At 38.2% G+C, this 16,927-nt stretch overlaps 2 protein-coding genes across 2 annotated transcripts in view; one reads left to right on the top strand and one right to left on the bottom strand.

Moving 5' to 3' along the window:
- Positions 1-13,655, bottom strand: part of rtn4rl1b (reticulon 4 receptor-like 1b) — a 230,701-nt gene extending 217,046 nt beyond the window's left edge. The window contains exons 1-2 of the mRNA XM_012874592.3: positions 13,463-13,655; positions 12,790-13,228 (exon numbers count right to left, since the gene is read on the bottom strand). Of these exons, the coding sequence (XP_012730046.2) occupies positions 12,790-12,802 (13 nt within the window). The 5' untranslated portion in view covers positions 12,803-13,228; positions 13,463-13,655. The remainder of the gene's footprint in view (positions 1-12,789; positions 13,229-13,462) is intronic.
- Positions 13,656-14,144: 489 nt separating this feature from the next.
- Positions 14,145-16,927, top strand: part of dph1 (diphthamide biosynthesis 1) — a 92,081-nt gene continuing 89,298 nt past the window's right edge. Inside the window, exon 1 of the mRNA XM_036149522.1 lies at positions 14,145-14,275. Within this exon, the coding sequence (XP_036005415.1) occupies positions 14,224-14,275 (52 nt within the window). The 5' untranslated portion in view covers positions 14,145-14,223. The remainder of the gene's footprint in view (positions 14,276-16,927) is intronic.

Here is a 16,927-nt window from a genome sequence, read left to right as displayed (position 1 = left end):
GCTCTGTCACATAAAATCCCAATAAAATATACTGAAACTTGCAACATGGCAAAATGTAAAGCTAATTAATTAATAAAACGTAATGTAAAGGGTTATCAATGCATGGAATAGTCAGTGTCATCTCAAAATTAGAATGATCAGCTAGATTGATCTGCTGGTCTCATTTTATTTAGGTGGCTATGCAGATGCCAAACCACAAAAGGTAGCCTTGAAAAGGAAAATTAATTCCAGTGCATTGAAGCAATTGCCAGCACTGAGTGTTCCCTAAAAGTCAACCACAGTCATGACAGATGCCTAGGCCCGCATAGCATTATCTGGAACAAAGTCATGCCAGATATTACATGAACTGAGCTAAGATGTGACTGTGACAGTAGCCTGTCTCATTAACACCAGAAATGACGAGGCCAGGTCTGGTGGTGTGGGGAGAAGCACAGCCGGAGAGAAGACTCTTAGAAAAGGAGGGATGATGGTTGTTTCCTCCAGTCATCCTTTTTCCATCTGAGTGGTTTGAAATATGCCATGAAGTCCATGGAGGAATTACATTTTTTTTAAATAATAAATGGGCACATTTAGGAGGCTGAATGAGCTAATATTTTCACAATAAACATCTTGGGGAAAAAAAAAAAGCTCAAACTGGAGTGTGGTGAAGAGTGGCAATAATCAGAATAATAATAAGCAATGAATCATTGCTTTGCCTGCTAGAAAGTTCCAGCCAGCCAGTGCATCTTCAGTGTAGTGTTATAAAATCCAAATTAAATTCAAATAAAAGGTGTATATATATATATATATATATATATATATATATATATATATATATATATATATATATATATATATATATATATATATATATATATATACGTAATGACAGGGCTGTATTCAGCAGCAGGAGTTGATGCATTTGTTTTTCCAGCGACGAGATGTTCAAAATACTTGGAACACTTGTTACAATTGCAGACTTCCCAAAGTCTCCTCTTTCAGAATTTCAAAAAAATTAAAAAGTGGCTTGAGCGTAAAAAAATTATAATATTTGGCTAGTGTAAATTTGCAAATGTAATGCTGTAGGCTTGCTCTCACACTGGCATGCGCGATGCCACGTTGGAATTGCACATCAGTCGTCTCTCAAGCAACCAGCAGGATTTCCAACAAGTTCTAATAAAAGTCAAAAACAATCTGCTGTAGGCCTATTTGTCTTATGGCTGGAATGTGAGCTTGCAAGACAGACACCTTACCTTCAAAAATAAACAAAATAAAAAAAATATGTAATCCTTCCTAAAATCTCCCTCAACCTTCAGGAAGGATGTTGTGACCTGTGGAACATTGCCGAGGCAGCATTGTGTCCCGTGGTTAGTTTTGTTCAGATGGAACTGGTTTTTGTAATGGTGGATTAAATTATAAATAGTTCAAAATACTAGTTGATTTTGACCCAAAGCCTTGAGGTGTCTTCTAGAAACATGATGATGTTCTTCACGGGGAAGATCTATGAAGAGGGCTGTGAAAGAAATACATTTGAAACCAGAAGTTTACATGCACTATATAAAAAGACATATAAGCTTTGTTTCCCCTCACTGTCATACATGAAATCTGAATAACCTTTTACCTATTTTAGGCCTGTTGAAGTAACCAAAATTAACTGTATTTGCTAAATGCCAGAATCATGACATGATTATATCTGACAGTAATGTATTACTTTCTTCATATTCAGAAGTTTACATACACTAGGATCACTATGCCTTTAGGCAATTTGAGAATGCCCAGATGATGATGTCAAGTCTTGGGAAGCTTCTGGTTTACTGACAACGTTTGAGTTGATTTGAGACACACCTGTGGATGTGTTAAAGGCACACCTAAAACACTCTGCCTCTTGGTGTAACATAATGGGAAAGTCAAAAGAAATCAGTCAAGATATCAGGAACATAACTGTGGACATGCACAAGTCTCGTTCATCCTTTGGTGCAATTTCTAAATGCCGGAAGGTGCCACATCCATCTGTTTTAACAATTGTAAGCCAACATACCTTTAGATGACAAGGGACTCCTAGAAGGTTTTGGGTCAAAATCGACTGTTATATGAGAAAAAAAATTAAGGATGCATTTACAAAGATGTCTAAATACTAAAAGTGATTTAAAATTTGTTTCGGCGAATAATTAGCTTTCACACTTACTAACCAGGTTAGCAATTTTCGTCCTTCTATTTTTAGATTTTTCTTTTTCTTTTTTTTCTTTTTTCTGCCTAACAGATTTATTGCATAGGCTATGCTACATGCCACAAAAATGGTGGACAAAGGTTGAAAAATGTTTTAAGCTAATCTATAAAAATCCATAATTTAAAATAAATGTGTACACCTTTCAAAGCCCATCTATGAACCCAGCCCCATAATTCATCTGTATCCTGCTGGATAAAAAAAAGTTAATCAAATGGTAAAGGTTCTTAGTTTTGTGGCATTTGATGAAGATTGACATGGCAATTACCAATCAGAGCCAGTCAAATGAAAATTGGCTAATTCTGCTCTCTGGCAGATTAATTGGTGCATCTCTAAATAATTCAGTTTTCTTAGCCACTTCCCATTTTGGAGTATATGCCACTTCATGTTCTCAATGCCAAAAGGTCAGAAGCCCAGGTGCTGGTATAGCTGAACTGCTGTTCTCAGCACACAAAGGTGTCGCCTGGGGAGGAAACCTCAAGACGCAGTAGAGCTGTCACTGTAACAGGAGAGCACCTGGGATTACTGTCAACAGTCTCCTGGACCTTCTCCCCCCACCTTCCTAAAGATCCATGGCATTCTAGTTGACATTGACCTTTAAACTCCAATTAGCCACTTAATCAGAAATTAATTATTAATATTAGAAAAACCAACGGGGCTTAGGTTGTTTGTCTCCTTCACCTCATTATCATCCACTAATGACCATCCTTGCATCTCATTTCCACAACAAAGGGAAAGAAAATGTCATTTACACAAAAATCAGGTGATTTCTTTTGTCCAAACAGCAATACTTTTTTTCCCGTGCACTTTTTGTAAATTCTAACCCCTGACTTCTATTACAAATCCAAATGCTGCAGGAATTTAAATGCTCTTTTTTTGGGTCCTCACCTGCGTCCATTTCTGAACTCTGACCCCTTGCGACCTAATTCATCGTGAAATGGTTGAAAGGGAAGCGTGAAATGGCTCCCAGAAGTAAAATGCAGCTTAGTGGGACACTCACACCAGTCACTGCTGCTTACTGCACAGAAACACACTCACTCGCATACCTACTAATTATATGCCATCTTCTGTTAGGAGAAGTATGATCAAAAAGTGCCACTATCTCCCCCAGAAACACTCCTGAGTATTGTGTGCTAAATAAATGGCTTTTGGGTATCAAGAATCTTCTTCGGCTAAATGAGACATTTTGAATTCACTGACAGAAGCCGAGGTGCACTGTCTGGCCGTCTATTAAATGTGACTCAGCTATCCAATGATTGTTTCTCTGTCAATTATCTTAGACTCTATGTTTTCTAAGACAGATCTCTGGAATACCAATCACTCAGTTACTTTCCCCTCTCCATCCTACAGCATCAAAGCTCCAGCAAGAGGAAAAAAAAAAGAAAAGTTGTTTCTTTTTTGTGTGTACCTGTGTACCCCCATGCATCTACTTGATGTTTTGATTACCATTTTCAACAGAGGGGTAGAAGGTTTTTTAAGATTTGCACTTCTAAACAAGTGTCAGACTAGAGTAGAAACGTCAACTTTCAGCTCAGATTTACTTTCTATTTTTCAGGCGGCTTAGAAAGATTTAAAGGGATCACTTTGAGGTTTATATTTTTGCTCCCCTCTACATTATCCTCTCCGCTTCTTTTCAAACCTCCTCTCCTTTCGAACTCAGTTGTTGGCCCTCACTCTTGCACATAAACCCGAGTTAACGCCGAAAAGTACGACGGTGCGAAGCTGACAGGGAGTGATGGCACATTCCGAGGCTCTGAGAGGATTAGGCCAGCAATAAAATGAGCAAAGAATCCTTACGCTTTTAAACGCAAGTCTCTCTGGGCCTTTATGATGGCTGAAAGTTTGCAACAAGCTGTGACAGATGGCTTTTGTATTGTGCTTGTGCAAGTTTGTGTCAACATTTAGAAATATTAGGTTTGCTTGAAAGCACTGTCTGTGGCTCCATTTGGGAAACAGACATGTCAGCTGTTAATGAAAGGCAAATATTTGCTTTAATGAGATCCATATTTTGCTTTGGAATTATTACCAGAGCACGAAATGATTATTAGGCAAACCCCTCCTTGTGTTAAAAAAATAAAAATAAAAATCAAGCTTGAGGCTCAGAGACGCTCTTATTTTACAAAGCCACAGGTGTTTTTTATCTTGTGTTGTATTTGCTCTGCTGATATTGTTAATGACAAACCATCCAACCCTGTGAGCAAATATGTAAAAAAAAAAAAAACAAGAAGAGCTCTTCTTCTATAAGTTATGCATCAATTTACAGCTGCTTCCAAAATTGTTCCTATCACTACAAGTAATTATCTTTGCACCATCGTCAATCCTTGTAGGTGGAAGGTAAAGGAACAGACTGATCTGTTTGTATTGTTTGCTTTTGAAATATAGGTATATGATATGAGTTTTAAAGATTTCCACTAATTACTAGTCATATATTTGCTGATTTGAACGCACATATTTGTAAACATGAGACTTTAAGGCAAGACAAGTTTATTTATATAGCACTTTCCAGTAACAAGACAATTCAAAGTGCTGTAATAATCTTTAATAATCTGGAGAGCAATTTCACTTTTCTGGGTTCCCTTTGAGCTGCATTCCATTATAAGTGCTTATCACATTCATTATTTTAGAGAACACATGTTTCCAAATTAATCTTATCCTGAAAGCCTGACATAAAAAAAAAATAAAAAATCAAACATACTATACATCTTTGTGTGTGTGTGTTTGTGTGTGTGTGTGTGTGTGTGTGTGTGCGCGCACATTTTGATGGTCTCACACTGATTTTGTGGGACTATGAAGTCCCCATTTCCCTGTGCCCACTACGCTTATGATATTAAACACAGTTAGATAATAAAGTCCATATTACAAGTCGTTACGTTTCCATTTAAAAGAACAAAGAGAACATATTGCACGTATTATAGACATTCCATTGATCTAGCGATAAAAGGATCAGGCTTCTCCTGGCACATTCTGGCTGATTTTGAGGTATTGTTCCTGATTAATTACAATATTATCAAGTGTTTTTCACCAAAGTATATGTGTCAAATCTTTATGTGATTCTTCCCATTTCCATTCTATGCCCTATTGATTTCTGGATCTATAAAAATCCCATTTTTATAGTCTTTTCACTTTTTGGAAGATATGCCGCTTCATCTTCTTAATACCACAAAGAGAGAGGGTCCCATGTTTTATCTCAAAATCCTTAGTTAATTACTGAACTCAAACAGTTAAATACCTTTATTTGTTATAAATTTATCAGAGTGACTAGGAACTTTTAATTGGTGATCTACGACTTTCTGTTTCTCTGGTATAAACATATGATCTAACACAGTGCCCATTTCTCTTAGTAATTTTTCTAAACATGAAAGACAAGGTAAAAAAAAAGAGTTAAAAACATGTGATTTAAGTAAAGCAGAAGTGTTCTGCTCTTCTCAACAAAGGAAACTTCAGCAACAAAATGGCTGATATACACTGAAATACTCGGACATTGTAAATAAAACTGAAAATAGATTGTTATTGGATCTTTCGCATGAAAAATTACCCAAACACGCTGACAAATCAACAAAGAAACAGTTCATAACACAAAATGAACCTTTTTTCATAGCACTCAGTGCTAAGACCCAAGTCTTGTAGAAAACTATTGTGAGTTAAAGAGAAGATTGGAATAGATAATGGAAAGACAAATTTAATTTTTTTTTTTGGCTTGTAAATGCAAAATCTGTAAAGAATAGCTGCTTCTAGCACATACAATTGAATATTGGTGATTGTTTAGGTTTCAATCTACTTTAAATTTTATCTTGTGAAGGTAAATTATCGATTTAAAAAGTCTATGAATGCAATCAATGCACTGTACACTTGCTTATTATCCTTTGTTTTAATTTTTACAAGCTGAAAACCTGCAATAAATATCCTTTTTTCTTACATGTACAATCCCCTTGAAAGTTCTGAAACAACAAATGCCTTTAACTCATGACATATTCAACATTTAAGGATCAATTCAAGTGAATTTCTCCTAGCTTTATGCCTAAGTTTTGCAGAATCCAGACTAGAAAGCATTCAGGCTGCTGTAGGATTTGTGCTTTCAGGGCCTAATGAGACCCAGTTCTCTGTGTTCTCTAGTGAAATTCCTCTTTAAGCATCATCAAAAGTGGGATAGAAGCAGTTTCTGTTTGAAATAGCATCACAATGCAATAATGATGTAAGTGTATAAAAAATAGAGGTGGTTTCATGTCGACAGACATATTGCTAAGCATGTTTTATGCCTTCACAAATTGATTTTTGAGCTCTTCTTGAATGAAAGGAAACCTGCTCCAATGGGGATAGGAAGATATATGACTACCAGGTCAGCAGAGCTCAGTTTTTGGGTCAAAACAAGATGAAAACAATGAGAATTTCCGATGCAATAAATGCACACACAGGTTGATTCAAATCTTGCTTTTTAAACCCATAAATCAACTACCTGTCTATGCAAGTCACCCTGTGCTTCTGGTGTGTCTTAGCAGAGCAAAATGCTTTAGCTGAGCTCCTTACAATAATCCTGACTAACATGTAGCTGCAATTACAGCACGACACAGCATAGTAAATTCAGTGGACATCTAGTCCTTTCCGTCTGCAAGCTGCTCTGACAGATCATCCCCTGTGCCCAGTCTGGGCTGACTGGTTTTGAAAAAAAAAAAAAAAAAAAAAAAAATATATATATATATATATATATATATATATATATATATATATATATATATATATATATATATATATATATATATAGAGCGAGAGAGAGGAAGATTGTGAAAGTAAGAAACAGAAGCAGTCATAGACGTGGAGCCAGAGATAGAGCTGACATGTGTGCCTGCATGGATACATAAATATAGATCTGTACACCAAAATGTAGAATCACTCAAATGTTCTCTAAATGACTGATAGGAAAGACTCGCATATGCTCTAGATGTTCAGATTTTTTTTTATTTATGGATTGGTACATGAATTGCACCAGAGTGTAACCCAGTAGATAGTTACAAAACCTGCATGCGCACTTCAGTAAAAAAGATAAGGAGGCACAGCTCGCCACATCCTGAGAAGAGCTGCAACATGATGCTTTCCTTGTATGTGTTTGTGAATGGCAGATCTGTCACAGCGGCTGCTGCTCATGATGCATCATCCTGGCTTTCTATAAAACGTGTTATTTCAGGTGCAAAAAAATTCAGATTCACCAGAGAACTTCTGCACTGTTCCTGCCAAAGCTGACGCATCCCTGCTTCTCTGCTATAGACTCAGACTCGTTGGCATACAGAACATATTTGGCAGACTGGTGAAACCAGCGCTTTGAAATAATTTCTTTTGAATTACGAGATTTATATTCATCTTGGAATGCACGGGGGGTAAAACAGCTGATTTACATACAAAAGCCTTGGTCAGAGCGGGGATGAGGCATGCCAATTGGACCCGCACCTGTCTGTTCTTTATTTACCGATCAGCACTGAAATAAATGTGTGTTGTGAGAGATTATCTTAGTGGAAAACTGTTAATGATGATGTATCATCCTTTGAATATTAAGAAATGTTATATTGTGCACAGCTGACATCTGAATAGAATGAAGATTAAATATCAAGATCAGCTGAGGTTTTCAAAAGCTATGGTTTCAGAACAGCTAACACTTTCCATCATAACCAGTGAGATGTAAGGAATAGTGCAGAAGTGCTCAGTTTTCTCAAGCTGCATGGAGCGGGGGGGTAATGTAACATTCCCCTTCCCCTCATGTTGCTGACCTAGCCACCTATACAGCACCATGTCGTTAGAACCACAGCTTCTTTTTGGCACCATCACAAGAAGCTGCCCAGGATGAGCAGTAAATGAAGCAGCAAACTATGTAAATTGGTAAAAGGCCTGCACTTATAGCAATGCATCAAGTCCGACAACCCCAAAGCACTTCACACTACATTCAGTCATTTACCCATTCACACGCTGACAGTGGTAAACTAGATTGTAGCCACGGCTGCCTTGGGGCAGACTGACAGAAGCGAAGCTGCCATGCAATCATCCACTGGCAGCAGGCAAAGGAGAAGTGTGTTGCACAAGGACTCAACTGAGATGGACGGAGCAGGTGTTCCTCTGTTTGATTCAAATTGTCTTTTTCTCTCAATCATTTTGGCTAGTCTTGCACTTTTTCTATCTTTTTTGTAAACTGTGCAAGTGGAAATCATCAAAAAGGAAGTGTTTGATAAGTGAAATGTTCAATTGTTGAATACAAAGAGATTTGTTTGTTGCTGCAGCGATGTCCAAATCTTAAAATAAGAACTACAGTGAATGTTGTGCGCCCCAAGTAAAGACATGGATGACAAAGAGACATCATTAATGTCGGATTTTTCTTGGAAATCAGGTGAGCGAACGTACACCACAGCCTGAAAGGCACAGGACTGGGGTTCATCTGCAAACAAACCAAGAACCATGTTTTCTGGCTTGTTGGGTCCACACTACAGTACAAATAAGCTTTCATACCCCCCAAAAAAACAAAGCGGACTGATTCATTTAATTTGGATCAAATCGCTCTGCTGTGAAAACACCCTAAGGTGACACTGCTTTAAAGCTAAATTTGGCAAGCTGTGAGCTTGCTGGCAAGTTGTAATAAATAAAACCTAATTAATTAATGTCTTTTCATAAATATATCAGATACATTTTATGCTGTTTATTTTTTCACACTATCATAATTCTTGTAAATGTATTTTGCTGTATTAAATGTATCGGTTTGTTTTTACTTGCAAAAGAATGCATGTCTGTTCACCCATCAAAAGTTTAACAGGAAAAAAAGTTTACAGATTAATAATAATAATAATAATAATAATAATAATAATAATAATACTAGTTTGACTGCTTGAAAATATTTCCAGTCATGAAAATGCTTATATTCAAGGTGTAGAAATTAAAGCAGCCCCACCCGTCACTTATATTAAGCTAATGCAGTTTGAAAATGGATGTTGGGTTGTTTTAACTAAAAGCAATTTGATAATTTTATACATTAACATTTTAAATCATAATATTAATGGCCCAGAACCGTGAAACCGTGTTTTTTTAGAAGCTTCACATCCCAAATGTGAAGCTTTGACGAAGCAGGATTGCATTCTCTCTCACAGGTGTCATTGCTTTAAGCAGTCATCACTATTGTGTGCCTTATCTCAACAGCTGAAACAGCAATAATCAATCCGATGGCAGCAAGAAAAAAACCAACATGTTTTCCCTCGCCCCGCAGGCACTCTGCAAAAACAAACACACTCTAAATAGAAGTGTTTCTTTCACAGGAGACCCTAAATAAATCCGATTGCCACAATTTGTGGGTATTTTATGATGATGTGAAGGTTTTACATAGACCAGCCAAAGAGACGTTGATGAAATTTCAAAAATTATATTCTTAATTTATTACAAAAATCCAAAAATTATACAAAAATGATAAATTGGGGCCCAAAAACTGAGGTCAACATAACAAACTACAACTCAAGTAGTAACACAAAGAACTCAAGCACAAAACTGACCTAACAAACAAGACATGAGGGGGAACTTAAATAGTGGCTGATCAGACCACTGCTAATTCACACACAGGGGGTAGATAAACACACAAGAACTTAAACAAATACTGGTCAGCACATAACTAAATCTTTAAATTGGATAAATATTACTATTGAACTAAGTTACCAAAAAGAAGATACATTAAAGAAATGGTAAAATTAAATAAACTAAAGGCAAAATTTCCCCTTACTCTGGCAAACAAATGGAACGACCCGCTGATGAAATTTGACAGCCATCAGCTGGAGCTCATCTGTATGATTTCAGCTTCCGGGCCAGAGGAAACTGGTAACTCAAAAGAAGAAAATTAATTTGTTGCATTTAACAAAATACAAGAGAACTGACAAACAAAGTTAACTAAATGTGTGCACTGCAAATAGTTAACTAAAGTGTCAGACTAATGAAAACAATTTTAAAGAGATGAACCTAAACTATTCACTAATCAATATGTAAAGTAATATTAAAAAGAATAACAGAAACCCTTTACCATTCCTGTCTCTGTGTGACAGTTGGAACAGCTGTCACAGATGACCTTTACTGAAGATGTATCTTTCTGTGTATAAACAGAGCCTTGCAAAAAACAATGACCCCTTTTGCCGTTTTTTTTTTTTTTTTTTTTTTTACATTTGTCTCTTTATAGCCGGAAACTTTGATGAATTAAATTTTCATTAAATGTGAAAGACCAGTATATGGTGCATATCTTATGAGGTGGAAGGCAAACAAAGCAAGGTTATAATTTTATTTTTCAGAAGAAAAATCTTAAAAGTGTGTCTTAACTGTAGAAAGTATTCAAGCCCCTTAATTTCCGATAATCCTAGGTAACATCAAATGCTTTCAGATGTCCTAATTGATTAATGGAGTCCACTTAATGCCTGATTCAGTCTCAGTTCTGTGAAGGCGAGGTTTGGTCAAGAACATCTGTGAGCATCATACCAAAGGACACAACAGACAGGTCTGATATAACGTTGTGGAGAAGTTTAAAACAGGGTCAGTTTTTAAATATAATAATAACCAAAATCCTTATTTGTCATTGGAAGTTATGTAATTTAACCCATCCCTTAGGGAGCAGAGGGCTCCCCCAGTGCATCACCCAGGCAGAATTCTGAGGATAAAGGTCTAGCTCAAGGGACTGTGAGATTTGAGCTGGGAAAATTGCAGCCTTCCCAGGACGCAAGTGCCTTGCTCAATACACCATCAATGGGGAAAACAATACAATGATCTTTGAACATCTGACAGATCACCATTCAATCCATCATCCGAATAATGAAAGGCCTATGGCATCACTACAAACCAACCAAGACATGGCCGTCCACCGATACTGACAGGCCAGGCAAGGAGATTGTCAATCAGATGCAGACAAGCATATCCGGGTAACTCTACAACAGGTGCAGAGATCCACAGCTAACGTTAATGTATCCGTTGATCGCTAAACTATTAATCATGGACTCCACACGTCTGCCCTTTATTCAAGAGTGGCAAAAACAAAGCTATGGTTTAAATAAAGCAATAATTAGTCCTGTTTGCAGTGTGCCATATGTAACACAGCAAACCTGTAGAAGAAGGTGTTCTGGCCTGATGAGACTAAAATTGGATTTTTTTTGGGCAACATTCAAAATGCTAAGTGTGGTGGGCAACCAACACAGCACACAACCCTGAACACACCATCCTCATGGTGTAATGTGATGACAGCATTTTGCTGTGGAGATGCTTTTCTTCAGCAGCGACAGGAAAGCAAGAGCTGATGAATGGAGCTAAATAAGGCAGGGGATTTTGTTAGAGACTGTAAAATACTTTGAACTGAGATGAAAGTTCACCTTCCAAGGCATATTCAAGTTGAAGACTAGCACAGTTAGAGTCAAGGCTTAAATCCAACTGAGAACCTGTGGGTAGACTTGAAAATTGCTCTTCACTCATGCTCTCCATCAAACATGACTGAACTTGAGCTATTTTGCAAAGAATAGGCAACGATTTCAGTGTCTTAATGCACAAAGCATTAAGCCAAATAGCCTATAATTTTTGCAGCTGTAATTGACACACACAGAAGGACTATAAATGCACACCACACATTACAAATTTTAATAGGTAAAAACCAAATCAAAAAGCATGTGTCAAGTGTATCAAAGTTTGTGGTAGTAATGTCACAAGGCACTCTATGAGACATTTCCAATGGTTGTACTGACTTATTCAGCTTTTATCTGACAGGGGTTGTATAAGAAAACAAAGGAGCAGGTTATTCTGTATTATGACCATATAAAAACTAAACGCAGTGGTTGCTGAAGTGGAGTCTGGGGATCTCCAGGTTCCACCCGGGAGTTTCAAGTAGACGCAGGAAAAACGTGAAACAGTTTACTTTCACTATTATTTCAATCCCCTAATAATTGCGCAGTGGGGGCATGAAGTACCGTAATTCATTCTTATAAGAGCTTTTTACTCTCCCTACTGTGGAGATAGTTATGCAGCTCATGTGGCTAATTAAAGCCCAGAATGAGAGAGGCATCTTCTGGAGACAAAAAAAAAAAAAAAAGCCATCAAGCAAGGGTCTGGTCTCATGTGGATAAATCCGGGGGACATGGATATTAAAAGTTCGGCGATCTCTTTTTTTTTTTTTTTTGTACATGGGGATGGGGAATCTACTACAGTTGTCCCCACCAGATTTAGCAAACAGAGTGAGTAGTAGGCTGGTAGAAATAGCTTTGTGATCCGTGCATAACTCATAAACTGCAGTGCGGCATCAGCTGTATTAATATCACACAGTGCATCCCAGTGTATCCTCTAGCAGATGAATATTTAATTCCCACAGACCTACAGAGCATATTGTGCAAATTAAAGATGCGCATCAAATGGCGCAACGTCTGTGATAACACATCTGCAGGGCAGCCTGGCGTCCTATGAATGTGTCATACAGTGTTTAAACATCTGGTTATGTCCTGGAGGAGTACAAGCAGAGGACGCATTACGCCAAAACTGAACACGCAGAAACAAAATCTGTCTCAACACCCCGCATGGGCGAGACTGAATCTGGAGCAAAACTTGAGACTTACCCCGTTTGAACATTTTGCAGGTCTGTGTATGCCTTATTTCGTTCTGCGTCCCGCGCGTCTCATCGATCCTTATATTCCAGCCCTTGAAACTTGCGCCTTTCACTTTCGGAGTCGATCTGGAGCGGATCCCGGGTCTGGTCGAGCAGAATGTCAGCTGTCACTCCTCTGGATCTCCGTGCGCTCCCGTGGATTCAGTTGGAGCCGCAGACCGCTGTGTTTTTAACCATCAACAAGCTCCTTTCTCTTCAAAAGTCCGACACACCCCAATCGGAGCTTGGGAGTGTGAACAATCACTGGGAAACTGGTGCAAAAAAAAAAAAAATGTGGTCCTACAAATCCGAAATATCAAGTCCAGTGTGGTAGGACGCGCTGCAGAACCCCCTCGCCCAGCTCTTTCAGACTTGTGCGACCGCACAGGCTTCAGATCAGTTTTGGTAAACTGAGACCCCAAAATCCAGAAAGAAAAACAAAAGAAAAAAAACAAGCGGTTTAAATTTAGATGTCCAAACTCAAATTATCATCCAAAACACATCGTTATCGTCCAAGCCTATAATTATCATAAATTATTTGGATTGACATTCCGGGTGTCAGATTACGAGCGCAGACTCCTCAAATCATCCTTATTAAATTGGACTTTGATTCCGCCTCTTTTTCAGCTCTCACTTCTGCTTACATTTCTGACACCTTATCTGGGAAGATCTCTGGTCGGTTTCCAACTATGGATCAGATCGCTGTGCGCTCAGGGAGGAAGGGAAGAGTGATACTGCCTCAGCCCCTCCACAGGGCAGTGTGCCGCTCCATCCCTCTCGCTGCCAAGTGTCCCTGTCTGCACCAGCCTGGGACGCAAACCTATCTGACATGCGAGGTCTTCATTTTAGATGACATAGGAGAAGCACAAAAACAAACAAGATAAATAAATTAATGCAATAATGTTTCAGATTTTTTATTTCACACTGTTTGTAGGTAATTTTTCACTATATTGTTTCAGCTGTTCAATCTGTACACAGCTGGTGAATGTGTTGTTTTTTCGGAGTTATTTTACACCATGTATATCAATTACTTAATCACTTAAACTTTACAATTTTAATTCTTTATCACTCTATATAAAATGGAAATAAAAATCTTAGCAAAATTATATCAGAAATAATGTATTGTACTTTTTTTTGGGCGTTACAGTTTTGTCTTCGTTTTACTTTCTTTTGTAAAAAATATAATTTAAACGTTGTTTTATTTTAGCGTAGCTTTTTATTTGAGTTTTGCAAAAGTGAATATTTCTCTATTATATTTTCTCAAAAAGTTGCAAACGTAGCCGTTCTTGTCCCGCGCTGCGTGCCATCGATGACTTCGGTGCTCAGCCTGTCGCGACTTCCCTCTTCAAGCGATTGGATATGCCTTCCTCTCGCTCACGTGCTTCTTGTTTAGAAGTGAACAAACATGGCTGCGTCCACGAGTGAAGTGCAGATGGTTCCTGTCAAGAAGCCCGCTGGTAAATATTTTCGCCAATTATACCGTTCATTTGTCACATCTCTTATTGTTCAGCCTGTGTTTTATTAACAGTGTAAGTGAAATACCGTTTCGCCGGCGTGCTTTTTGCTCAGCGCTGTCTGGCAGTGATATGATGTGTGGTAGGATGATACCTCAAATGTCCAATCTTTACTCTATAAACATTAAATACTTACTCCATCATAAAAGGGCGTTAAACTCCGGTCCTCGAGGGCAGATGTCCTGTAACACTGAGACGTGTTCATTGGTCCAACACACCTGCATACTATAGTTTAATTGCACCCTCAGCATGTAGTGGTTCTTGCTACAGACCTAATTATTTGATTCAGGTGTGTTGCTGGAGTACAGAAATAGACTGGCGTGTGACAGCTTTGCCGGCACTGAATGTTATAGCTGGTGTATTTTAGGTTTATTACAACGTTTCCTTTTATACTTTTATTCAATGAATCATGGTAACTCTTCTCAAGCAAGTCTCTACTTTTTGTTAGAAGGATGTAGTAGATCATGGTGTCCAGATTGTCTGCAATGTGGACCAACATCCCAAAGTTGAAAGTACTCATGGGCTCAACTTAAACAAAAAATAATTGTATTATGAATTATTTGTTTTATTCCTGCTCAGCGATAAAATTAAAATGGAATATTTAAATTAAACATAGTAGTGGGCTTTATGTTTTGACTTGACGTGTTCACTGAAGATGTTTATTGAGAGAGATTGGAAAGTGTCACCGTCTGCTGTTGCAAATACAGATTCAAGAGGTTAAATAGTCTTGAGCAAGTTTTTTTATTTTGTTTACTTATTTTGAGGTAGAAAAAAATGTTGACGTTTTAAAAAATACCCCTTTTTTTGTTGAGGTACAGGAAAAACAGACAATCATTAAACAAAAGCCATTTCCATGCCTGCTTACATGTTACATGTAGCGGCTACAACTGAACAAAATAAGGGTGGTGTTTGCATGTGGAAAGTACTGCTTTAAACAACGTTCGTAAGAGGTACTACGAACAAAACGACGCCTTTCCGGGCTGTCGCCATATTGGAATCTTGACTTTTCCAACTGTGTAAATGGAAACACTGTTAACTCGAGTGTTAAGCTATTCCAGGCTCCTAGTTCCAACTTCTGAGGGAAATGGAATGCAGCATTAGTACAGGTGTAACTCAAGACACATTGAGGTGGGGGAACTGACACTCAGCTATTATGTTTGGGACACTTTTGGAAGTGAACTTTGACACAGGATGTTGTATTCCCATTCGCTGCCAAACAGGAGCGTATGCTCGTCTGAAATTAGAACTTCAATGTAATTTAGTCATCGCTTAGAATAAATACGCACGTACAACACACGTATCTATGCTTCTAGTGTAAATGTATTGACTGGTTAAAAAGAACAGCTGACCTAAGCTATAGGACGGGTCACACGTGTATGCTGCTTTGCTGCGCTTACACGCCGCAACGCGTCTGGTGTATTTCCTCCTTTACTCTCAAAGCAGCTGAAGAGAGACGGAGAGAGATGTGTGTATGCGTATGGATAGAGCCGATCACAGTGGGTCCAGCATAATGTATTGCGGGAAAGACTATTTTGGCTCTCTGTCTGTTGCGCAGCGGGACCTGGTCTATTTAGAGCTCTTGTTCATCGTTGCTTATTTGTTTCCCAAATCAGAGACTTCATTTACAAAAACAAGCTTAATAAACTGCAACTCAAAAAACAAGCCAGACATTGCTTATAATAAGCAGACTTGGTAACACTATTTTTGATGCCACTGGACTTACATCAGGCTGCCGTAAAGCTGTTCAACTTGCCACAAGAACAGAGCCACAAGACCGCCTCTGGGTCAGAGCAGGCCAGAATTGCCAATTCAAAAAGGCCAGAATTGCCAAAAAAAAAACAAAAAAAAACACCTGAAGAAGCCAGCCCAGTTCTGGAACAGCATTCTTTGGACAGATGAGACTAAGATCAACCTGTACCAGAATGATGGGAAGAAGAAAGTTTGGAGAAGAATTGGAACTGCCCATGATATAAAACATGCCACAACTTCTGTAAAACATGGTGGAGGCAGTGTGATGGCATGGGCATGCTTGGCTTCCAATGCTGCTGGGTCACTTGTGTTTATTGATGTGACAAAAGACCGATGCAGCTGGATGAATTCTGAAGTTTATAGGGATTCACTTTCTGCTCAGTGTGAGCACTTGACCATTCAAAGTTGAATGTAGAGGCAGGACAGTAAATTACATTTGAGGTGGCTTTATTTAAGAACTTGCACTAACACCCCCCTGACCAACAACAATGTCTGCCTTTTATAGCAGTGTACCCTGAGTGTCTTGCTGGAAGGACCCAATGAAGGGGATGATCAGAAAAAATAAAATAAACAATACTTACACAAAACTAGCACCCAACACAATAAATGAAACCTAATAAATATTTACATAAGTACAAAACATTTTAACTAAGCAAATCTAAAGTCAGTCAAAACAATACTTCAAATTAAACATAATTCCTTAAAGCTCTACCCTTCTTCCAAATGGTTTGCTCCAAGAGCTTTTCAGCAGCACCGGCAGCTCATTTTTCCCTTTTGCTGCCACATCCTGCTGAGGAGCCAAACCAGGAAGAGGTAAGTGCTTTTAACTAAACAAGTCTATTGTTA

The sequence above is a fragment of the Fundulus heteroclitus genome, chromosome 18, assembly GCF_011125445.2.
Source record: "Fundulus heteroclitus isolate FHET01 chromosome 18, MU-UCD_Fhet_4.1, whole genome shotgun sequence".
NCBI classification, from domain to species: domain Eukaryota; kingdom Metazoa; phylum Chordata; class Actinopteri; order Cyprinodontiformes; family Fundulidae; genus Fundulus; species Fundulus heteroclitus.
The sequence above is the reverse complement of the archived record's forward strand: the minus strand, read 5'-3'. Positions and strand labels throughout refer to the sequence as shown.